The sequence below is a fragment of the Panthera uncia genome (genome assembly GCF_023721935.1).
Source record: "Panthera uncia isolate 11264 chromosome C1 unlocalized genomic scaffold, Puncia_PCG_1.0 HiC_scaffold_3, whole genome shotgun sequence".
Taxonomy (NCBI): Eukaryota; Metazoa; Chordata; class Mammalia; order Carnivora; family Felidae; genus Panthera; species Panthera uncia.
The window spans coordinates 67,145,842-67,170,358 of NW_026057584.1; the positions used below are offsets into that span (position 1 = coordinate 67,145,842).

The window sequence follows — 24,517 nt, forward strand, 5'->3', positions numbered from 1 at the left end:
CCACTTTATTTTGCTTCTACATCAAATTAACTGTGGCTTCCTGGATTGATCCTGGTGCATATGTAATTTCTGCCGGTTGCTCATGCCCCACTGTAGCATCTTCACGGTATTGTCTACCCACGTATGAGGTGTAGTATTGGTGAGACCCTGACACATTATGGGCAAGAATGTTGTAACTTGTAGGATAAATGAGAGTTAAGGGTTTTCTGTACTTTAGTTCACGTTAATGACCAAGGTAAGCTTAGGAAAGTTTCAGAGACATTTTACGTTGTTAAAATAAATGTGCTATTGTTGTTGCTTCTGATCCAGTAAAGCACACCACAGATTACTAAAGTCAGAAGGAGGAGCACTTAATATTCAAAGTATAGTATGTATATGGATTCTAAAGTCTGTTTTCAGAGTGGCATTTTCTGTGGCAAAGGAAACGTCCATCTTATTAGTATTTTTTAATATAAATGCATGTGTGTGATAGCTGTTATTAATGTGCATCTTCTATGTGCAAGGCACAGAGGGAGAGGTTTAATATTAATCTTGATAGATGTTCATATTACTTACCCTCATGGTGACCCTGCAAGATACTTTTTTTTTTTTTTAAAAGCTCCATTTACATATAGGAATACAAAGATTCAGTGATGAGATACCTTGCCCAGAGTCAAATGTTGCTCAAGTCTAGGTCCTTTTACGTTCTTAAAGTCTTTGCGTTTTCCATTGAAATGAGTTTGTCTCTCCTCATCCCACTAGACAACTGGTCCAGGGATTCTGTGGTTGATTTGTCTCTGTCTCACTCTGTGTCTCTTTCATGTGTGATGTGAGTATAAGTTAAAATTTTGAACCCTCAAGAACATTTTTCGGTAAATGTTTCCTACCAAATGGTATTGAAGTTATTGGGAGCAAACCGATCTATCCTGTTCACTTTATAGCACAGCCAGTTATTTCTTCTGGCCGAGAAAGAGGATCATGTTGGAAATGACTTCTCCTTGAATTTGTATATAGCATAAACGGTAACATGACTTTTGGAACTTTGAGTACACTATCAATAGTTCATATCCTCTGGCAATAATTATTAATGTATGTTGCTGAGAATTTTAATAGGCAGAGTAAATCATTGAAGGCAGCTAAACATCCTCATTTTGTTATGAATCTCTGATTTTCCTGATTTTGGATCATCTTATGATGAGGTTCCAGTTGCACACAGTTTTATAGACATTGAATTTAAAACATCAGTACATCTACAAATGTTTGCCCTTCTCTCCTGTGTTGACGTTTTGTAACTGGTGTGTTTTACTTCATAGCCACTGGATGTCACTGTGGTTCCCCAGATGGAGCCCTTTGCTTTTACAATCAGTGTTAAGTGGATTGAGGGGGGAGTGGGGCGGGGGCAGAAACTTCAGTTTTAAGTCCTCTGGAACTTAATGGGATCCATGTTTGTCTTGCTCCCATTTTGATTCCTAATTGAAGCCACGGTATGAAGCTGTGGCAATTAACACAATACCTCAAGCGCATACCTATGGACTCCTCGGGAAGAAGAATTAATTGTATTTTAGTGTCATTGCTGGGGACAGCTGAGAGTTCCATTGTGAATATCATTGTGGAGTGGCTTTAATAAGCAAAATGAATGACTGGAGGCTTTTAATGAAACCATTTTTATGTGTGCAGCTGTCCCCACGTGATCTCTTTAAGACAGAAACAGTGCACAACAGTGGTAAAAAGGAGCTTCACAGCCGCCTGCTTTGAAGCTGTTCCTTTACTTTTTTTTTTTTTTTTTTTTTTCTTTTTTACCAAAGAAGCACAAGTGTTGTTCCTGTTGTCTGGAGCTGAAACGTGGTTGTACTTTCAGCGTTGTTTGTAACCTACCAGCCATCAGAATTGTGACCACTCTTATCACCAGTACCAGTAATTGTGAAGCTTTTAGGATATGTGGCGCTAGGCTTCCTTCTCTGCTGAAACTGACCTGAGCTCTGAGGAGGCGTGGTGTCCTGGTGGCACGCCAAGACTGGAGGCAGAGAATATGAACCAGTGGGGCACCTGAGTGGCTCAGTCAGTTGAGCATTTGACTTTGGCTCAGGTCATGATCTCGCAGTTCATGAGTTTGAGCCCCGCATCCAGCTTGCTGCCAGTTGGTGAGTTCAAGCCCTGCATCCAGCTCGAGGCTGTCTGCGTGGAACCTTCAGATCCTCTTTTCCCTCCCTCTCTCTGCTCCTCCCCTGTTTGTGCTCTCTCTCTCAAAAATAAACATCAAAAAAAGAAAGAAGAAAGAAAAGAAAAGAAAAGAAAAGAAAAGAAAAGAAAAGAAAAGAAAAGATGAACCAGTGAAGAGTTATAACTAAATCTGCCTCCTGGTCCAGCTGATTTTTCCTTCTCGCTGTTCTCCTAGCCTGCATTCAGGTCTTATCATCTCTCTCCTCAGGTATTATATTAGCCTTATAACAGGTCCCTTTGCCTCTGGTCATACCAAGGTTATCCTTGTGAATGCAGCCCTGATTCTTCATGCATTAGGGCCCAAGGTCCTTTGCAGGCCTTGTAACACCTATGACCTGACTACCTCTCCTGTCTCCAGCCTTGTGTCTCCCCCTCTTCTTCCTGTACGTTTATACATTAAAGAAGTTCCTGTAGTCGCCCGCATATACTACAGTTTCCACTCCTTGGTTTCCTTGCTTGTGCTGTTAGGATTCTCAGCAAGTTCTTTCTCACCCGTCTTTACCTGGCTATGCCTCTTCCAAGGCTTACTTGGAATTTTAGTTAAAAATGATAGTAAGGTATAACTGGCAGCCATTTCCTAAAAATATTATGAAAACAAAGCAAGATGAAAACCCTCAGTTGTCCAAGCTGACAGCCAGCTAACGTAGTGCCATGGTTTGAGAGAGAGAGAAAGAAAAGCATTAGGAGGCATCCCATGCTCAGCCTTATCAAGTAGAGTTGCCCCTTCCCTCTGAGAGCAGGTAGGGAGACAGGTCTGTCTCTTCTGTGTTCCAATTAGGATATTTACTGTTCTTGAGACAATTAGGGTACTTACTGGCACCACTGCTTCTTATACATCCTTTAGGAAATTGCAAATCCTGAAAATAACAGAGTGGTGCCAGAAACACTGGGAGTGATCGTGATGGATTGTGTCCCAGGAGGGGATGTTCCCACAAGTACATGCTGGACTGGGGTGTGGAAAACAAGCAAATTTGGCCAAGAAATAGGTATAGGGCTGTTCAAGCAGGGTTATTTACAATATCGATGAATTAGAAAAATGTTATAGCAATCAAGGGATGTAATAAAGTACATCCGTAGTATGTAAGTTATGCAGCTCTTGATCATGTTTTTGGAGTCCTCCCTTTGAAAACTGATATGGGCAGATATAAAATCAATGATGACTGACTGGATGTGTATATATATATATATATATGTATGTACACACACACACACACACACACACACACACACACAGTGTCTCCTAAATTTCATATACATACATTCATATGGACCCAGGGAAAAAACAAGAAGGGATTATACTGAAATGTTAAGTGCTAATTCCTGATTGGTAAGCTTAAAAATGGATTGTGATTGTCAGCTGCCCATGCTTTTCAAATTTACTATAGTGGAAATGTATTATTTTAGAATCAAAGAAAAAAAAGAAAAAGAAAGAAACACAGTTTTAAAAACTTAAGAAATTTTAAAAGATTTAAGACATCTTCCTGAAGCTCCAAGTTGGGCCAACTACCCGTCTTCTGAGCTGCTGTAACATTTTCTGCAACTATCTTTTTTTTTTAAATTTTTTTTAATGTTTATTTATTTTTGAGAGCAAGAGAGACAGAGTGTGGGTGGGAGAAGGGTAGAGAGAGAGTGAGACATGGAATCTGAAGCAGGCTCCAGGCTCTGAGTTGTCAGCACGGAGTACGACACGGGGCTTGAACCCACGGACCGTGAGATCATGACCTGAGCCAAAGTCGGACGCTTAACTGATTGAGCCACCCAGGCGCCCCTTCTGCAAATATCTTAATAGTGGTCATATTATGAAAACTAGACAGTAGTTCCATGAGAGATGGATCTCTGAATACATCTTTGTAAGCCAGGGTTTAAGACAAATAAATGGTTTCTGAACTAAAACATACTAAACTATAAGGTACTTATATCAAGCAGTTCAAAGGATGGATTATAACGTACATAGAAGGAAAAGACATGGAAAAGAAGCCAAAGAAATCAGATGCAATGCTCAGATGGAAATTTATTGTAAGTCTGTAAAGGATGTATTTCGTAACTTAGAATTTATGGAAGCAGTTTCTAAACTCTTCAGTTATTTACCAGTCAGCTTGAGGTAATAATGTATATGCAAATGCTTTGCAGAAAAGTAAGATTTCTATGAATACAAGTTGTGATCGGTGAGTCTGAGTTAATATGAAGACTACTTCAATTTGTTGAACAATAATCTGCAGGGCCTTTATAGCCATCAAACTAAGTGTCATCATTTTCCTAATAATTGTACTTGGGGAGCTGAATATGGTGGTAGCAATTTTTCCAGGGGATCTCTCTGGTATTAAGTAGTTTTCTTAGGTTAAGGAACCTTTCAGAATCGAGCCTTATTTAATTCTTTGCTTCTCCAGTTTTTGTTTTGCTTGGTCAGAGGCTGTTCATTTTTATCTGAAAATAAGATTGACAAAATGTATGTAGTTTCTACCTAGCCCAGAGAAGTACAAGGATCATTTGTCTCCTGGAGTTTCCTGTAACAAAGGTATACAAAGAATTGTTTTCTGGGCGAATTAGAGGTAAAAGCCACTTTTGTTTCTTCTCTTATCAAGTGATGAGAAGAGTAGGGAATCAGGTTTCTATTTGAGCCCCACGCTGTACTTTCAGTAGATTCAGTGAAGAAATCCAGGCAGAAGGTCACAGGTGAACACTTTCCATTCTGGGAGGATTGAGGTTTTTTTTAAAAGACTTTGAAGTGAAATCAACAGTTTCAGAAGAAACTTCTTTCCTCTCTTCTTCTTCCTTTTTGTTTTTAAAGAAAAAGTTTCTGAAATTAAATAGGAACAGAATTTTCTGTACTTATTATTTGGTAATGTTTCATTGTATTTCTGTGACACTTCACAGATCTATCAGAAACAGAAATGAAACTTAAAGTGATATGAAGCTTTTGTTTTGGTTTCAAGAAAGCTTTTCTTTAGTGTTTGGAGACTTTCCCCCTTTTTTCTCTTTTTTGGATGCTGTTTTGAAGCTATTTAAGAGGGCTTCTCTTCTATTTTTCTACCTACACAGAAATGGTATATAGTCCCTGTCATTCACTTTCCAGTGACTGAAAAATACTTTAAAAAGTTTCTAAGCAGACTTGTATCCATAAAGATTTAATAGTATATTTTAATATGGTATTTTAGGTGAATTTATGAAGTTTTAAAAATAAGGTCTTTAAAAGAGTCGTGATGAATTTATGAGAATGTTACCTGTGTCATTTATCACAAGACAACCCAAAAAGTCTCTGGATTCATTCTGGGTGACAGTTCTTAATATCATTGTTCTCAAGTATTGCGGCAAAGAGCTTCTAGTCGCAGAATTAATTTGTTTCTTTTTGATATTTAAGACGTGCATTGTAAGTTATTCAGTGGGATCATTCCTCTGGTTAAAATCCACTTGGTTTTAGAATGGCGCTAAAGAGGAAGCGTCAGTGGAAAGTTAATTAGAAGCCCTCTGGACCAGTACTTGTTTTGTTTTTTCTGTTCTCAGGTCTTGGTGATGATGTCCCAGGCCTAACCTAAGCAAAGCAAAGCCGGTCTTCTGCAACTTTTCACCCCCTCCCCCCACTTATGAGCTTTTTTGTTTTCCTCTCAAAGTTATCCATCTAGGCATCTTGTATCTTCATGTTGAGCTCCTCCCTGTTAAGATTTGTATTTAGTTAGGTGTCTGCCTTGAAAAAAAGAAACCATGAATTTTCTGCAAGATGTGATTAACTGATAATTATGCCTTTTAGGGTTATTTGGATTATTGTAACATTAATCCTTTAACGTAATGAGGTTTGGTTGTAGGATGGTATATGACAGTGCATCCAAATTTGGATACAAATATATAAATTGAAAATGCTTATTAATATAATACGATTTTGGAAAGCCAGGTTGTGTAGTAGGCAAGTTTTATCTCCATTACCGGGGAGTGTGTGAGGTGAGAACATGTAGCTGCATCTGATCCTCTGGGCTTTGTTTGTCTGCTTTCTTATGTGTTTTCTGAATTTTCAGTAGAGTACCCAGAAATCCTCTTTGAAGGAATGCAAAGTATGCCTTGCCCTATCTCACATACTCTAGTTAGTCTAGCTTTATTTGAAGAAATTTTTCTTCTTAAGATTACCAGAATATTTTCCTGATGCTAGTAATGCATTACTTACGCGTTTGGTATTACGGTTCCATGAAATTTTCTGCAAATACCGTACTCTATTGTTCCTTTCTACATTGTTACTCTGGGCTTTGTTTACATGTAGACTACTGCTTGGTTGGTGGTCACAAATAGTACTTGATAGTGCTTTTCGTGACATACTTGTCATAGCTGTTCACATACAGCTTGGCTTTTCTGCCTTTTTTGTTTTATTTCCTCTTTTGGGGCAGTCCAAATTCAAGTGATTTATGTTACTTTCATGTGAGGTTAAGATTGATGTGATTTGAAACATTGCCCGTTATTTTCCTTCTCCTTACACTCAAAATGCAGTTTTTTTATTGACTTGATTAGCAAATATTTATTGAACACATTTCAAAATAAAAGAATTTGAGGCAGCTGAAACATGAGAGGTGCAGGAACATGAGAGAGGATATTAGTTGATATGGAAAGAATGAACAGGATATAAATAGGCCCAGCAGAGGCTGTAGGGGGTGCCCCTCAAGTGGGAGCTGTAGTGAAGGCAGAGGCAATACTTGCAGAGGAAAAGCATTGACTTGGGATCAGACACCTGGCTGCTCTTCAAATCCTGAGATGTTCACTGTTCTGAAAAATGGAAATATAACTCTCATGAAGCTGTGATATTACTTTACCACAGACCTGGTGGCTTCAAACAACAGAAATGTAATCTGTAACAGTTCTGGAGGTGAGAAGTCCAAAACTGATGTCAGTGGGCTGAAATCAAGATGATGGCAGGGCCAGGCTCTTTCCGGGGCTTTAGAGGGAATCCGTTCCTTGCTTCGTCCATCTTCTGGTGGTTGCCATCGTTCTTGGCTTGTGGCTGTGTCACTTGAGTCTGCCCCTGTGGTCACATTGCCCTTTCCTCTTCTGTTTGGGTCACATCTCTTTCTGTCGCTGTCTCATAAAGATCCTTGTGACTGGATTTAGAGCCTACCTCAATAATTCAGGATAATCTCTTCCTCTCAGTCTCTTTAAGTTAATGACATCTGCAAAGACTTTGCCATATAAGGCAACATTTATAGGTTCCAGATGTCTTTGGAGCCATTGTTCAGCGTACTGAACTGAAAATATTAAAAGAATTAAATATGGCAAGGAGAAAGGTCTCAGATGGAGACTTACAAAAATGTAACTTCCTTTATTTCAATAATCTGAATAATTTTTTACTTTCAGCCTCCTGTCTTCTTCACAGCAGACAGTTTAATCTTCTGTGTATTTATTTTTTTGTGTGGATTGTTCTCAGTCTTGTTGGGGTTAATAATAAATTCAGGTTCTGTAAATGAGTTACATATGGGATTAAAATATTCTCAGTTGAAAATTCAGACCTGCTTTCACTTCTGCAACCTTCTGCTGAGGCATTAAGTCTCAGGACAGGTGTTTGCCTAACTCTTGTCCAGCTGTTCATATTCTGTTCCTGTCAAGCTTATTGACTGAACCATACAGCCCCCTAAGTCTGAACTCTTGTCTTAGCTCTTCCCTGTACCTGCTGGAGATGTGGTGCTACTTCCATGCTCTTTCTTCAGAGTGGGATGCCATGGACTCATCTGCCCTGATGTTGCCCTCAGTTATGGCTTCTCCACCATGCTGGATGTAGGGCTTCTATTGGAAACGAGATGTCTCCTAAGGCTACCCTCTGGTTTGAGCCACATACCACCGTTAAACTTATCTGGTGTTTTATCACCATCGACTCATCACCCTGAAAGCATTCTCATTCTGGAAGGGGACAGGATACAGCGTCACTTGGGACCTATACCATCCACTTATTATTATCTAGCGCAGTCTCTACTCCGTCCTTTTCTTCACCAACACCTTAACTACAGCTCCTTTCCCAGAAGATAGAAGGTGGATCCTTGTATGAGGCCATCAAAGATTGGCTAGACATGATTCTCCCCAAGCACTTATATTTGTCAAAGATTGGTAAGGTCTGTTGTGAAGTTCAAAAGTAGAGGAAATGCGTTTCTTTATTTTTTTTCCTCTCTGTATAGTGTAGCTTGAGGTCAGAACATATGATGTTTCTTCAGTGGTAGAGAGGCAGTGGGTACAAAGAAACACAGGTTGGTAAAACAAACAAGCAAACATTTTGCCGACTACATTGAAATTTTCTTCCTGTGCAGTTGCAAAAAATACGGATATCATGCTTAGAAAATAGTATTTTTAATGTGAACCTGGGTTTCATAAGCTTGAAAATATCAGCTGGTTTGTGTGAGAAGGAGACCAAATTAAGGATAGAGAGATTGTTAGGGATGTGACTTCCCATGGGATATCTCAGTGACTGCTGACTCTCCCAACCTACTTAATAGTTTTTCAGACTCATTGATAGCAACACAATTCTTCCAAGAGCTTGAGTGGAGGACCTTGGTGTCTCCCCTAACTACCCTGTCTTTTCCATTTCCTATCCGATTTGTCAGCCAATCCTCTTGGCTCTATCTTTAGAATATGTCCAGATTCTGCCTGCTTTGTACATCTCCACCGCTGCCACTCTAATCCAAGCCGTATCATCTCTCCCCTCATTAATTGTAATATTCTACTAAATGTGCTTCCTGCTTCCACCCTTAAGTCTTTTTTTAAAGTTTTTTATTTATTTTGAGAGATAGAGTGAGAGAGAGCACACATGTGAGTGGGGGAAGGGCAGAGAGAGAGAGAGAGAGAGAGAGAGAGAGAGAGAGTCCTAAGCAGGATCCATACACTGTGCTGTCAGCACAGAGCCCTATGTGGGGCTCAGTCTCACAACTGTGAGACATGACCTGAGCCAAAATCAAGAGTCAGGCGGCTCAACCGACTGAGCCACCTAGATGTCCCCACCTTGAAGCTTTTAAAATCAGCTCTCCTCCGCAGCCGATGCAATCCAATGAAAATATAAGTCAGTTCGTGTTATTTCTCTATTCAAAGTGACTTCTCCTCAAACTCCAAGGAAAGGCCAGAGCTTCACTATGAACTGCAGGGTCTTTCCTAGGCCTCCTTCTAGCTCATCACCATTGCTTCTCTAACCTCTTCTCCTAGTACTTGTCCCTTTGCTCACTCAGCTTCAGCCGCATTAACCTCCTTGCTGTACTTCAAACACGGAACGTTGCTCTTGCCTCAAAGGCTTTGTTCTTGTTCTTCCTGTAGGTGTCTGCTTGGCTCATGTCCCCTTCTCCTTTGGGTCTTTGTTCAAATATTACCTTCTCAGCGAGATCTATCTGGCAAGCTCTTGAAATGAATTCCTTTCCCCTATGACCTCCTCTTTTCCTATGCCCTGCTCTATTTTTCTTTATAGTATTTATTCCTGCCTTTTAAGAGTCGCATTTTATTTATAGTCTGTATCTTCTCATTAGAATGAAAACTCCATGAGGCAGGGATTTTTGACTGTTTTATTCACTACAAAATTCCAAGCCCCAGGATGAATGTCTGACACGTGGTAGGCCTTCAAGAAATATTTGCCAAATGGATGGATGAATGAATGGTATAACTGCTAGACTCCATGGGTGTATCCCATAGAAAGTAGGAAGTAGATAAGCTTTTTGAGCAAGGGTCACGTTGACACATATGTTTTATGAAGCTTGCTGTAGTATTAGTGTCCAGGTTGGATTACAAAAATAAGAAACTAGAGGTTTGGAGATTAGTTAAGAAAAGGTGAGGGTCTAAATTGGGATTGTGATCATGAGAATGAGTGAGGGGTTGTTGGTTGTGTGAGAGACACTTGGAGGGAAATCTCTAGTATCTGGGGATAGCAAAAGTGGAGGTCATGGGAGTGGATATAAAGACGCAATGGAGATAGGAGAATTTAGGAAAAAGCAGTTTGAAAGAGAAAAAAGAAGAAGACTTTGTTTTCAAGTTTATTTTTTTATTTTGATAAAATGTACATAACATAAAATTTACCATTTTTAAGAGCATAGTTCATTGGCATTATGTACATTCATATTGTTGTGCAACCATCGCCACTGTCCCTCTCCAGAACATTTTTATCTTCTCATGGTGAAACTCCAAATCCATTAAACAATAACTCCTTGCTCCCTAGTCCCTGGCCACCACCATTCTACTTTCCATCTTTATGAATTTGTCTATTTGTACCATTCTATAAATGGAATCATGCAGTATCTGTTCTTGTGTATTCTTATTTTACATATAATATCTTTTAGGTCCATCCATGTTGTAGCATGTGTCATTCCTTTTTAAGGCTAAGTATCCCATTGTATGTTTGCAGTACGTGTTTATCCATTCACCTGTTGGTGGGCAGTAGGGTGTTTCCACCTCTTGTGAAGGATGCTACTGTGAACATTAGTGTAAAAATATCTGTTCTCATCCTGCTTTTGCTTCTTTTGGTTATATACTCAGAATTAGCATTGCTGGAATTAATATTTTGGGGGAATCACCATACTGACTCTGGATTTAGACAAACTATGTATGAGGTGGTGGAAAGTCTAGCAGCTAGAACTAGAGCACGAGTGGAAGTAACTGTGGCCAGAGATTCCATCTCCAGGAACTTGACAGATGGGATGGCTGAAGAGAAGAGAGTGAATTAGTTTAAGAAAGGGAAAGAAAAGATTTGAGCCAAAGATGACATCTTAGGAGGGAGGAACCATGGGAGCTTGTCAATGAGACAGAAAAAGAGCCATTGGAGTTAGGAACAGAACCCCAGAGTGTTGATACACACTTAACTTGAAGTCATCCATATTCATTGAGCTCTTACGAGAATTTCCTTTCAGATGAATAAGCTTCCATTTAAGTATGACTTTACTTTCAAGGGTTCAGGTGTTGTAGGTCACAGATCACTACTGAGTGTTGAATGTCTGAGACACGATACTTTCCAAAAAGGTCCTAGAAGCACCTAAAAAAAGCAGAGGGTTTCTGTATTCCTTAGTTGGCTGTTCTTCACTTCCTGTTTTACATTAGTAATTTCACAGTAACTTTTCTTTATTGTTGTTTCTTTATTTCTGTTATTGAGGTATGACATACCTTAAGAAAAGCGAACAAGCCATATGTGGACAACTCAATGAACTCTCCAATGTTACATAAACTTGGATATCCAACACCCAGAACAAGAAATAGTATTTCCCATACCCAGTGGTTCCCGTCATACTCCTGCTCCCTCACCCACTATCCCTATTATCTTGATTTCTAACACCACAGGTTTATTTCGCCTGTATCGAATTTCATGTAAGTGTAGTCATGTACTATGTACTATTCTTTGTGTCTGACTTCTTTCATTTAATATCATGTTTGTGAAATTTACCCACACAGTTGTGTGTTGTAGTATGTATTTCACTGTGTAAATTTACACAAGTTATTCATTCGTTCATTCTCAGGTTGATAGGCATTGGGTAGTTTTCAGTTTGGGGCTCTTTGAATAGCACTGCTATAGACATCAGGTTTCTTATTAAAATACGAGTTGTGTATGTTATGTTCACCTCTTTAAAGTTGTCGCTGCCTGTTTCATTTAAGTACCTTTCCTCCTAAGTGCCTTCCCACCCTACCTAATTATCTTCATTGTTAATACAAAATATAGTTGCCTAAACATTAGTTTTGAAAGCATAAAGTGCCCCTAGAAATTAGGTTTCTTGAAATTGTATGTGCTTGCATTAAATTTTTTCCTTTTAAAGCATTTATTTTAATTTTTCTCATCTATCCAGATTATGTGTCTCAAATGCGTTTTTGAACCTGTCAAAATTTTTCATGTCTTAATAGGGTGAATTGTTCAACCTTGAGGCAAATATTTTAATTTTGGCACCACGATGAGCTGGAGAAAAAGAATAGCTCCTAAATTCTTAATGCAGATTTGTTATCAAACTTAATTATAATTTACATGGCAATAAAAGGAATTGAGAATTACCAAAAAGTGCATTGTGATATTTTGTCATTTTTTCTCCTCAGGTTACAGTCTGCTTTGGTATAAAAATCAACATTACTAATTCAAAGTTGCCAAAAATATTATCAACCTGGCTGTCCTAGAATTGAGTTGAAATTTGCTGTATTTAGTAAAGATACATAATATATTTTATATATTTGTATGGATACATGTGTCCACATACGTTTCTCTCTACCTGCCTATTTGTCTGTCTGTCTATTCATTCATCTGTCCATCCAGGCATCTATCTGTTGACATACTCACTGAAACATTCCTTACAGAAAGAACAATAGAAGACCACGAGCTGGTGATGGAAGTGCTATCTAACTGGGGAATGGAAGAAGAAAATAAACTATACTTTAGAAAAAATTATGCCAAATATGAATTCTTTAAAAACCCAATGGTAAGTGAAATCCCCATTAGTAGTTAGAGAAAATAAATGGATTTGTTAAATTTTATTTTATTTTTTGTGAAGAAAAGAGTCACTATGAATAAAGTATAATTTCCTATTTGGTAACTACGAAAAATGTAATTACCTATTTGGTAAATTGTAGGTCAGAATTCTGTTCCTTTAAAATCATAATTATGTTTTTTCTTACTTTATCAATGATTAGTCAGTGTGATCATAGAAGTTCAGATAGGTAGTTTGGGGGAGCTATTTCTTCTTCTTCTTGCTTTTTAAGAAAACAAATATACATTTAATTTGGGAAATCAATTATTAGATATCCTCAAGCAGCTCCAAAATATTATATAGTTTAACACTTTTCAAAGAATGTAGGAAATTTAAATAAGAAAATTTCTAAAGTAAAAACAGATTGATGATTGTTTGGAGTGCTATAGCTCAGCCAAAAATTATTGACATGAATCTTGCTGTTCCAAAATATTTTTTCAGTGCAATAATTACTGAGCTAAGTAGAAATGAACTAAAGACCAGAGCATTATCCAATAAATACTTCTTTCATTATAGTGCTCTTTAAAAGAAAATAAATGTGTGTCACATTCCTAGCGAAGACTAGGTATCTGCAGAAGTCAAAAGAGCCCCTGGGCTCATTATTTTAAATTGTTTTTGTCTCTGCAGCTATAGCGTATTTTTACACTAAGTTTTGGATAATTGAATTGAAATGATCCTTTGTGAAAAATATATGATACATACTATAATAGAATATTTTCAAACCCTGAAAGACCTCTTATGTTCTCTTTTATTTGAACCTATTAATAAAAACATAATGGAGTGATCTTTGACAAAGAAAATAAAAGAGTCCTAATAAAAATTAAATAGAATTAGAATTTGAAGGGAAACTGTTTTCTTGTTGTGAATCTTTGTTAAAAGCAAGAATTTAAAAGTATAGTTAAAGGCATATGGTTTAGTGCTTGTTTTGGGTTATATATCATTTTGGTTGTTATTATTATTATTATTATTATTATTTAAACAAGTCTGTACACTCATTTTGTAGACCTAGAGCAGTGGTCTCTCAACTGGGGGTGTTTTGACAATGTCTGAAGACATTTTTGCCTGTCATTACTGGGGTGGAGGGACAGGAGGGCTGTTAGTGGGTAGAGGCCAGGAATGCCGTAACTAATATTGAACACAGTATTAGACCAAATGTTAATAGAACTGTTGTAAAGACCTGTCCTTCCAGGAAGTGTAGAGGTCTATATTTTCCCAAACTTGTCTGATTATAAAAATTACCTGGGGGTGTAGAGAGTGCTTATTAAAAGCATGGGACCCAAGACCTACCCACACCTACTGAATCAGACACCCCAGGAATGAAGCCTGGGAATTCCAGTTTTAAACAACTGTCCTAGGTGAATTTTATGATTAAACAAGGTTGGACAAAGAGTAGGTTGAAAGGACTGGACTTTTAGCCTCTGGCCCTATTGTAAGTCCTGGCTCCTCTACATGTGGCTGTGACCTGGGTTATACCATCTACTTCTATGAGCCTTGAGTTTGTGAAATGGAGTTGAGAATCCTCTAGCACCTGCCAGCCAGAATGGCTGTAGGACTCAGGGAAGAGATATGGGAGCAAGCACGCTGCCATCGTGAAAGCAGTGTTTGGTAACTTGACGTATGTGGATCTCTCTGCATCTGCATTATCTGAGGATGTTTGCTAATCTTTGGGCCCTACCCACACCTTCCCCTTAAGATACATGAAAGTAGAGTCCAGGGACTGGCATTAAAAAAGAAACAAAACAAAACAAAACAAAACACTTCAGGTGAATTTTCAACACAGTGACTTAGAGAACTTTTGCTCTAGCTTACTATATTGGTCATACTGAATCTTTTCTAGCATTGCTTTTGAGAAAATGTAACCTCTATCTTTTTGTCAGTATTTTTTTCCAGAGCATATGGTGTCTTTTGCAACTGAAACCAATGGTGAAATATCCCCCACACAGATTTTGCAGGTAAAATATATTCCCATTGAAGTATGTTAAGTAACAGCATGATAAAGGGGAACTTTAAGGTCCATATTTATACATGCCCAGATTTTGAAATGGTATACCTTGACTGATTAATTTTTGCTGGAGGTGAAACTAAAAAGAAAAGAAAGAATAGGAAAGGAAAGAACAAAACCTGAATAAAGAATTCCCTAAATCAGGAAAGCCTCCTAACCCCATTTTTCTTCCCAGTTTTGGCCAATTGTGAAAGGAATGTGTATCATGAAAGGAAACTTGCAGAGTAATTTGTTCTATGATGTGTTTAAAGATTATGTTAGTCTTTTTGAAAAATCAAAATCCTCAGTAAAGTGTAGGCATTTTACTGACAGATATTTAGTATTAACTTTTATAATAAGTGCTCTCAATCCATTTGTGATAAAATATTCAGCAATTAAGTGAAAGGAGAAAAACAGATATAAAATATATATATACATATATATGTATGTATATATATATCATATGCTGACATGTGTCATAACCATGTTGGATACCTGAGCAGAATTCTGAAATGTTTTAGCTGAATTAAGAATGCTAGTTATTTAATTAAGAGTCTCCTTAGTTTTGTATCTGTTGGGCTCGTTTCTGCCAAACTGGAAGTGGCTTTACAAGATCATTTTTAAAAGATATTTTCATTACATTAAAAGAATGATTTCAGTTATTTTATTTTTCGTAAATTAGTAGATTTCACATCACAAGCTCTGCCATTGTTAACAGGTTAATGTTGAGCAATGTTTTTATAATGGTTACTGTTTGATCTAAGCCTTCAGGCATCCTCAGACCCACTCAATATTTTCTGACCATTAAAGAAGACAACTTTTAATATTTCCATAATAGATACTACTTTAAGTATATTGGTATTTAAATATACTGGTAACTGTAATGGGTGGTACAGATCTGTTTTCTATGGGCTTTTAATAGGCTATATTTCATTTTTGCTCTTCACAATATTTTAGAAATGTGATTAGTCTCAAGAGATTTTCCTGAAAGCTTCTTATATGCTACTGGGTTTCACAGACACCCCATCAGGATATTAGGATGAGTGGCAGCGGCCCAGCAGCTATGCCTGAGGACCCCCCGTCCCCCCTGCCGCTCTCAGGCCCTCTCAGTGCTTCACTACTGGCTTAGGATACAGGGTGGCGGGCTGGAATTTTTATTCCACCTCCTTTCCCCAATTCTCCTATAATATAGTTATATTACTTTAATGTGAAATTATAAAAACAAGAAAAATCATAGCTTTGGAATCAGATAGTCCTGCATATGCCTCTGACCTTTTCTCTCCACAGAGGCAATGTTTCCACTTTTAAAACGTTTCTTCTTTTTCTAGTATGACCTCTGTGACTCCCTTTTTAAAATTTAATTGGTTTGGTTTAATAACTTGGAAAGCACTCAAACTAAAAAACCTACTTGCCTGTTTTGCATGTCAATTAATTAATAACTGTGGCTCATTAAATTAAAAAATTTAATAATTTACTTAAAAACGTACATATCTATTCTCAGCATTTCCCAGAGTAGCCTTTTAAAATATGTCACATCGTTTTAGCTAGTAATTTCTCTTTCAGTTTTTCCATTTTGCATTTGTTTATTCATAGGGATTTCTGTTTTCTTCTTTTAATGAGATGCTAATGCATTTCCACTGTCTTATTAAGGATGCAGAGCACAGCCACTCATACAGAGCTCTTCCTTTTCATTCTCGCTTTCCCAACCAGCACATGCCTACTGTCTCAGTTCATTATTACTGTGTAACAAACTGTTCCAAACCTTAATGGCTTAAGTGCCCACTCACATTTTGCCAACAATTTTGCGGGTCAGGAATATGGAAAGGGTTTAGCTGGGTGGGTCATCTCTGAGGCACATGGGCTCTCTGGAGGTTTGAGGATCCCCTTCTAAGATAGCTGTTCACTGTGTGTCCCTGGTACTTCTTGGCCTGCCTGCCTCTCTCTCTCTCTCTCTCTCTCTCTCCACATGGGTTCTCATCCTCAAGGGCTTTCCTAGTTGTATTGGGTCTCACACAGCAGAGCCATCTCGGGGTAGTCACATTTCTTATGTGACAGCTAGCTTCCAAGAGTTAACTAGTGAAGGACTAGTTAAGGACCAGAACTGGAACTAGCTGACTATCACTTCTGCTGTATTCCATTGGTCAAAGCAGTCAGAAGCTGTGCCCAGATTCAAGGAGGTAGAGAAACAGACTCCAGCTCTTCATGTGTCAGTGGCAAGATCACTTTGCAGAAGAGCATGTGGGCTGCGAGATGGTGCTGCAGCTCTCTTTGGAAAACACCTGCCGCAGCCATCCACAATCGAGAACCTTGGTGGACAAAGAAAAGACTGTTTGCTCTACCTCATCAGGGAGGTGAACTCAGCCCAACTTTCTTAACAACTGAATAACTGAAGTCAAGATTGTAGTCTTTATTTTGACTATGATGAAGTTGATATGTTCTCAGGGAGGAGCATAGAAAAGCATAGAAACGTATCAGGACTTAACTCTTAGACAAAATCTAGCTTTTCAAGATGGACATTTAAATAACTTACCAGTTTGGTGTTTGGCTAAGTACTGACCACTTAGAATGTATATTTTGTGCACATATTTTTATTTGGAACTTGCCTTGGGTTGTCAAAAGACTGATTTATTTTCCGTTGTATTTATATTGCCATTTCTATAATGGCTTGTATAAGTGGTATTGACCCTGTTAGATTTTACATGGTTATATTTGAAATCTTAACAAGATTATTATAAGGCTACACTATCATTGATTCAAAAATACTATGAGAATGTCTAACTTTCTTCCAGATGTTTCTGAGTTCAAGCACATATCCTGAAATCCATGGCTTCTTACATGCAAAAGAACAGGGAAAGAAGTCCTGGAAAAAGATTTACTTCCTTCTAAGAAGATCTGGTTTATATTTTTCTACAAAAGGGACATCAAAGGTAATTGAAATGTCAATGATATGCTATGAATTGTAAGTTAAAGTGGGGTTTACTTTTTTTACTGCTTATATCAAGAGTTGGTAATTATAGATTCCAAATATTTGCTACAATTTATCTATCCTTTAAAAATGTTTATTTATTTATTTACTTACTTACTGAGAGAGACTCCCAACATGAGCAGGGGAGGGGGCAGAGAGAGACTGGGAGGGAATCCCAAGCAGGCTCCGTGCTGTCAGTGTGGAGCCTGACGCAGGTCTTGATCTCACAAACTGTGAGATGATTACTGGAGCTGAGATCAAGAGTCGGAGACTTCACGGACCCAGCCACCCTGGTACCCCTGCCATAATCCATTTAAGAACTGACTATTCAGCTTTGTTTCACATTAGTTTCAACATAGGCCCTGTGATGGAAATCTAGATGCTCTTATTTCAGTACCACATACTGTGCTCATTTCTTCTCTACTCCAAATTCACCCCCTTTTTCCTTATCCTTGGTTGCAGATTTTGAGGTCCAATGTAGTGCACATCTTTTCTTTTCACCACAGGTTATGCTGCTGACCTTGCCCACTTCTGAACTTCTGTTGTTGATGCAGTTAGTAACACCCAGCTGACTCTGTAATTGCTCTTTAATTCCTTTGTCTGTGTTGGTTTTGTCTCCTTAGCTAGATTGTAGATTCCTAAAGGAAGGTACATTACCATCAGGGTGGATATATGTGTTCCTTTGTGTGCTTGTGTGTGTATACCTGTGCAGTCACATAGACCTACTTGTGTGCTCCTACACGCACCATCACTCATACATGTAACTTCACAGTGCTCAGCACTGCATTGTCTGTATTTCTGTGTAGTCTAGTCAGTGTTGACTATGCCTTGTTTTATGAGTGCTGACATTTTATGCGATGCATTGATTATCTTTCATGTGAAACTACTTTTGAGAGTTTTCATGGGCGACTATTTTAATTCTGTTCTCATGCATCTGTTGTTGTCAAACAACATTGTTGATTCTTTGTTGGTAATCTGTCATTTTTTTTCTGGCTGTTTTTCAAATATTGTGATAATCATTGGTGTTCAGTAACTTCCCTGACCATATTTCTAGGTGCATTCGCATGTATTCTGATGTATCTTACTTGATTCTCACCATATGCATTCAGTCTGCAAATTTCTATTTTCCTTTTATCCTGGGAATGTTCATTTATTATTTATTTCTCACTCTCATTATGTGATTCTTTAAATTTCTGTAGGATTTTCTGTCTTGGCTACTTGTGGCTGCAGGCACACATTTGCTTGTGGAGGCCTCACTCTCTCCTCACGTGGCCTTCTCTTCTTTCTCCATGTCTTATAAGGACACTTGTCACTGCATTTAGGGCCCACCCAGATAATCTGAGATTGTCTCATCTTGAGATCCTTAACTTAATTACATCTGTAAAGACCCTTTTTTCTAAATCAGGTTATATTCACAGTTTCTTGGGATGGGGGCACAGGCATATCTTTTGTGGGGGAGGGGGATGACTATCATTCAACTCACTATAGGAAGCCAATGAAAATTTTTGAGCAGGAGAGTGAGATAATCAAGTTGTAAGATTACTATGGCCATAGGGAGCTTAATCAGAGAGAGGGAGAGAGAGAGAGAGAGAGAGAAAGAATGAAGGGAAGGGAGCAAAGGAAGCAGAGAGTGGAGGGGGACACAGGGAAACAGATTATCTAGAGGCACACACAGATGCTAATTAGATAGTCACTCAGCAATGCAGAGTGGAGTTGATGGGATCTAACCTAGGCCTATGATGAGCTGGGGTGGGGGTGGGGGGGGTGTGGGTGGCGAAAGGGATGGATACAAGATTCAATGGCATGTGGCTAGATCTTGTTGACCTTGTTGATGTGAAAGGAGAGGGAGCATTTTAAACGTTCTTAAAAAAGGAAATAAAGAAACACTCAAGGATTTAATAAACAGGAATAGGAGGTTTGCTATCACATTATCTTAGAAGTAAGATCATGATCTGAGCTCTAGATATATTGTGTTGAGAGTGAAGCATTCAAATGGAAATGCCCAGAATACAGTTAATGGGGAGACCAGATATACCAGTGGTGGTCCTAACAGGAGATACAGAGCCACAAGGAGTAATACTTGATTCTTTCATACTTTTGCGAGCTTTCCCTCAGATATGGTTTTCCTTTGTTGCTGTTTGCAAGAGTACATGCATATGAGTGTGTATTTCGTTGAAGTTTAAGTGATGGAATGGGGCTCAACTAAGTTAGTAATACATTCTCTTACAGACGTATTTTATTTTTAAGTGTATGTCATTCGACTCCTAGCATCCTGTCACACATATGCATTAAACTAATTTTTCTTGAACATTTTAACTAATTTTCAAATTTTTCTATCATAAACAATGTCAGGATAAATAATTACCTGTTTCTGTAATTAAGGTTTTGGATTTTCTTTGGTCTAAATTTTAGTGGGATTGCTTTTTTATCCTTTGTTTGTAAGTGTGAAGTTATATATGAAGATGTTTTTTAAACAAATACATGCTTGGTTATCTTTTTTTTTTTTTTTAACTTTATTCATTTAATTTGAGAGAGGCAGAAAGCATGAATGGGGGGCGGGGGCAGAGGGAGAGAGAGAATCCCAAGCAGGCTCCACACTGTTAGCACAGAGCCTGGCACAGGGCTCGAAACCATGAACTGTGAGACCATGATCTGAGCCAAGGTCGAACACCGACTGAGCCACCTAGGTGCCCCTATTATTTTATTTATTTTTTTACTTTTAACATCAGAGAAAAGTGGCTTCTAAATCCAGTAATCATGTTGATCGTACTTTTTCCAGTGAACCTTCACTGGAAGATATGATAATGTTTCTTTAATTTCTAAATTCTCACTTCTTCAACAGGTTTCTCATTAAAATCAACTGCCCATTATATTTTTACTTTAGCCTTCCCCCCCTTTCCCTGCCCAGCCGTTATATAAAAGACGGCTCTGATTCCTTCTACCGGACCCATGCCTTTTTTCTTGTGATGGTCTTTCCCTTGGCCAGGCAAAATCACAAGCATCAAACATCTGTTCTCAGTCCATATTGTAGCTCTTTTCAACATAGTGTCTGACTTTGCTGTGTATCAGTACATAATATTCTTCTCTCTGGCCTGTGTCTAATGAGCTCATGTTCCATACATGAAAATGATTTTAAATTTCCCCTCAAAAAAAGAAATTCAAGGTATTAGGTAACCTCAAGGATTATGACCTTAATATAAATTATGCAGGTTATCTAATGTCTAATGACATTTCTACCTGGCAAAGATACAATTTCCTATCCTTTTTCTGTGAGAAGGTCTTGATTTATTGTAATTTCTGAAGATCTGGGCTGCGTGGGAGTTAGTTCAGCACCGCTACAAGCCTTGGAGATGTGCCTGTGACTTTTATTTAGGGAAACCTCTAAGTATGCCCCTCTTCAACTCTCCCCTTGTATACACATGCACGTGTAGCCTTTGCTAACCAGGCCAACCCAAGCTTGTGGTCTCGATTTGTAAATCTTGATATGTCTGCAGTAATGGAGCAAAAATCTGTCAAGAAATGAAACCCATCATGCCTCTGTAGCCTTCGAGGGTTTCTCAAGCTGCCCTTTTCTTACATCCAGATGACTCAGCTACGTTGACTTCTACAGCACCAGTGGATGGGGGATGGTTTTATCTTTTCTTCGTAGAAATCAGACATTTTTACTAGCAAATCAGTTTCTATCAAAAAATAGTTTTAAAAGCCATGACAGTAAGAGTATCTCTCTCCTTCCTCTCCCCTTGTTCCAAGGGCGCGTGGCTGGATCTCTTTCAACAGTTTTCTTTTCTGCCTTATTCTCCCATGGAGTTGGGAACTGTAGTCATTCATTAGATCAAAATGCCTAACAGTGACACACAGAGGAACAGTGGCATACACAGACACTCTCACTCTACCAATCATCAGGGATGCAATAGCCTGCTGGTAAATGACTAGAAGTATTTTGGATTTGGATCTGAATGGGTTGCTCAAACTGCTGAATGTTCTGGGTTTTCTGTCTTTTCTGTTTTGCTTTATTTTGAGCATTGCCTCTCAAATTTCAGTGCATATGAATAACCTGAGGCCTTGTTAAAATGCAGATTGTGATTCAGTAGGTCTGTGGTGGGGCCACACATTTTACATTTTTAATAAGCTCCCGGGTGATGCTGATGCTGCTCGTCTGGGACCACACTACTAGTAGCAAGATTTTAAAGAACAAATGCATTTTGGTCAGTTTAGATTATGCATTCAACCCCAGAATTAAGCACTTCTTCAAGTTATTAACCTGTCACAGAATAATATGACCCAGTGATTTCCCATGACCAGCTTTAAATCTCATGGATTTCCCAGAGAAGAAATAGCTGTTCATGATTCCTTACACTTTGCCTTGAACATCAGACACATTCCACTGCCAGGTAATTTCCCTGAACTCATCTGTACAGGCTTCCTTCTTTTCATAAAAGTAGTCAGGCCACCTATTTCATTGTTTACTGTGATGTGCTGGGCAGTACGCAAACAGGAGGGGTGATCGTTTCTAAACAAAGCAAGAATCATTGTCTCTTTCTCTTCCTTCTCTGACTGCCGTGGAAGCTCAAACCAAGCTTCTTGCCTTTGTTCAACTACCATTATTTGAAACCTGGACAAGGAAAACATTTCCAAAAGCCATCCTTTGCTGCCTCTTTCCCTGAGATTCCTGAAATGGTAGTTAAAGAGAAAACTTTATTATTATTTTTTTTAATATATGAAATTTATTGTCAAATTGGTTTCCATACAACACCCAGTGCTCATCCCAAAAGATGCCCTCTTCAGTACCCATCACCTACTCTCCTCTCCCTCCCACCCCCATCAACCCTCAGCTTGCTCTCAGTTTTTAAGAGTCTCTTATGCTTTGGCTCTAAAGAGAAAACTTTAAATAGGAAGGTAAATGTTTTGCTGTATACTGGAAGTTAAACTTACAAACAAGTGGCCACTTCTCAAATAATATTGTATCAAGCTTCTGGTTCTTTTATGGATATAGTAACTTAATTTTTCTTCCCTTTTGTTTCTGTGACATTACTTGGAATATTTTTTGCCAAAGTATAAATTATGCAACATGATAGAAACACAAAGAGAGTGTGCCAAAATATGTGTTCACTTCAACACTCACATATATATTTTTTTAAAGGAACCACGGCATTTGCAGTTTTTCAGCGAATTTGGCAATAGTGATATTTATGTGTCACTGGCCGGCAAAAAAAAACACGGAGCACCGACTAACTATGGATTCTGCTTTAAGGTACAGGCTTAATATTTTGATAGATGAATAAAGCAAGCCTCAGCCTTTTAGGTAAGCTTGAGTTTCTTTTAATTTGTTTTAAAAAGAGACAGCTTTCTCTTATATATAGGAGAATTTTAGTGGCTTTTATTTCAACAGGTGTTACCTTCAAGATATGCATTAACGATAAACAATGTGCTGTGGCCTTCTAGCCTAACAAAGCGGGAGGGCCCCGAGACCTGAAAATGCTCTGTGCAGAAGAAGAGCAGAGTAGGACGTGCTGGGTGACTGCGATTAGATTGCTTAAGGTAATCTCGTCGCAGGCGTGAATTCCTATTAAATGCTGGGAGTGCCATGAAAGTGTGAAAACATCTGTATTTCAAAATGTGAAGACTCACTATGAGTCCATATACCCAAATGTATGTATTTTATTTTTTTTTATCTAAAAGATAAACATTTGCAGAGTAGAGTGGAATCGCCTAATGCATTTATCTTTTGTGTGTGGAGTAAGTATTCCATTTTTACAAATGCTCTGAATTTTATTTTTTAAAGAGTATTACATAGATAGCTAGTGTAACTGATTAAAACTTCTATACATGACTCAGTATGCATTTTCAACGTATTGTCAACAATCCAACGTGACATATATTTTAAAATGTGCCCACTGAAGTATGTTTAGTGTGATGGTTTTACATTTAATTTAAGTGTTGTATAAGTTGTTTTATAGTTTACTTCAAATTATTATGCAAATTTTACTGATATACTATGAAAACATCCACTTTGTGCTAAGTAGAAATTGTAACCTAAATAAGCATAGTTTGTTAGTGAGCATTTTGAAAGGAGTAAGAATGTTCTAAAGGTTATGTGGGGAAGAGAGACAGAGTGATTTCTTCTAGAATGTATAGAAAACATATTTAATTTCAAAACTTGTATGGTAGTAAATTTAACACAACTTCATAATTATAAAAATTATCAACCATTTCCTTTTGAAGAAGGGCAAAATAATCAGAATCAGAATTATTAGCTGTCTTACAAGTTTTGGAAAACAGTTTTATTTGTTATTCTTTTTTTATTTGCTCTTTTATTTTTTATTCTTTTTTAAATTTTATCTTTTATCTTTTTAAATAAAATTGTATATGTTTTTTATTCTTTTATGTAATTGAGGTGAAATTCACATAACATAAAAGTAACTGAATTAACTATTTTAATTAACTATGCTAACATTATGAACATATTACTAACTGTGTACACATTAACAACATGAACAATACAATGGCATCTCGTTCATTCAGAATGTTGTGCAACCACCACCTCTGTCTAGCTCCAAAAATTTTTTATCACCTCAAAAGGAAACTCCATAACCATAAAGCAGTGACTCCCAGCCCCTGGCAACCATCCATGCCTGTGTCTGTCTCTATAGGATTTACCTATTTGGACATTTCATATAAATGGAATCATATAATATCTGATCTTTTGTGTCTGACTTCTTTTATTTAGCATATTGTTTTGTAGTTCATCCACCTTATAGCATGTCCATAATTGATTCCCTTTTTATGGCTGAATAATATTCCATTGTGTGTGTGTGTGTGTGTGTGTGTGTGTGTGTGTGTGTTTACAGATGTATAGATATATGTTAAGGCAGTTTTTTCATTTATCCATTAATGGATACTTGGGTGTTTGCATCTTTTGATTATCGTGTATAGTACTGTTAT

General features: G+C 37.9%; 1 protein-coding gene across 3 annotated transcripts in view; it reads left to right on the forward strand.

Annotated features, from left to right (window-relative positions):
- Positions 1 to 24,517, forward strand: part of GRB14 (growth factor receptor bound protein 14) — a 116,138-nt gene that overhangs the window by 77,385 nt on the left and 14,236 nt on the right. For 2 of the 3 annotated variants that reach the window (XM_049615575.1, XM_049615577.1), the window contains 5 exons: positions 12,460 to 12,581; positions 14,507 to 14,581; positions 17,400 to 17,537; positions 22,716 to 22,826; positions 23,018 to 23,113. In XM_049615575.1, coding sequence (XP_049471532.1) covers positions 12,460 to 12,581; positions 14,507 to 14,581; positions 17,400 to 17,537; positions 22,716 to 22,826; positions 23,018 to 23,113 — 542 coding nt within the window. The remainder of the gene's footprint in view (positions 1 to 12,459; positions 12,582 to 14,506; positions 14,582 to 17,399; positions 17,538 to 22,715; positions 22,827 to 23,017; positions 23,114 to 24,517) is intronic. The other variant, XM_049615576.1, reaches the window with a different exon arrangement.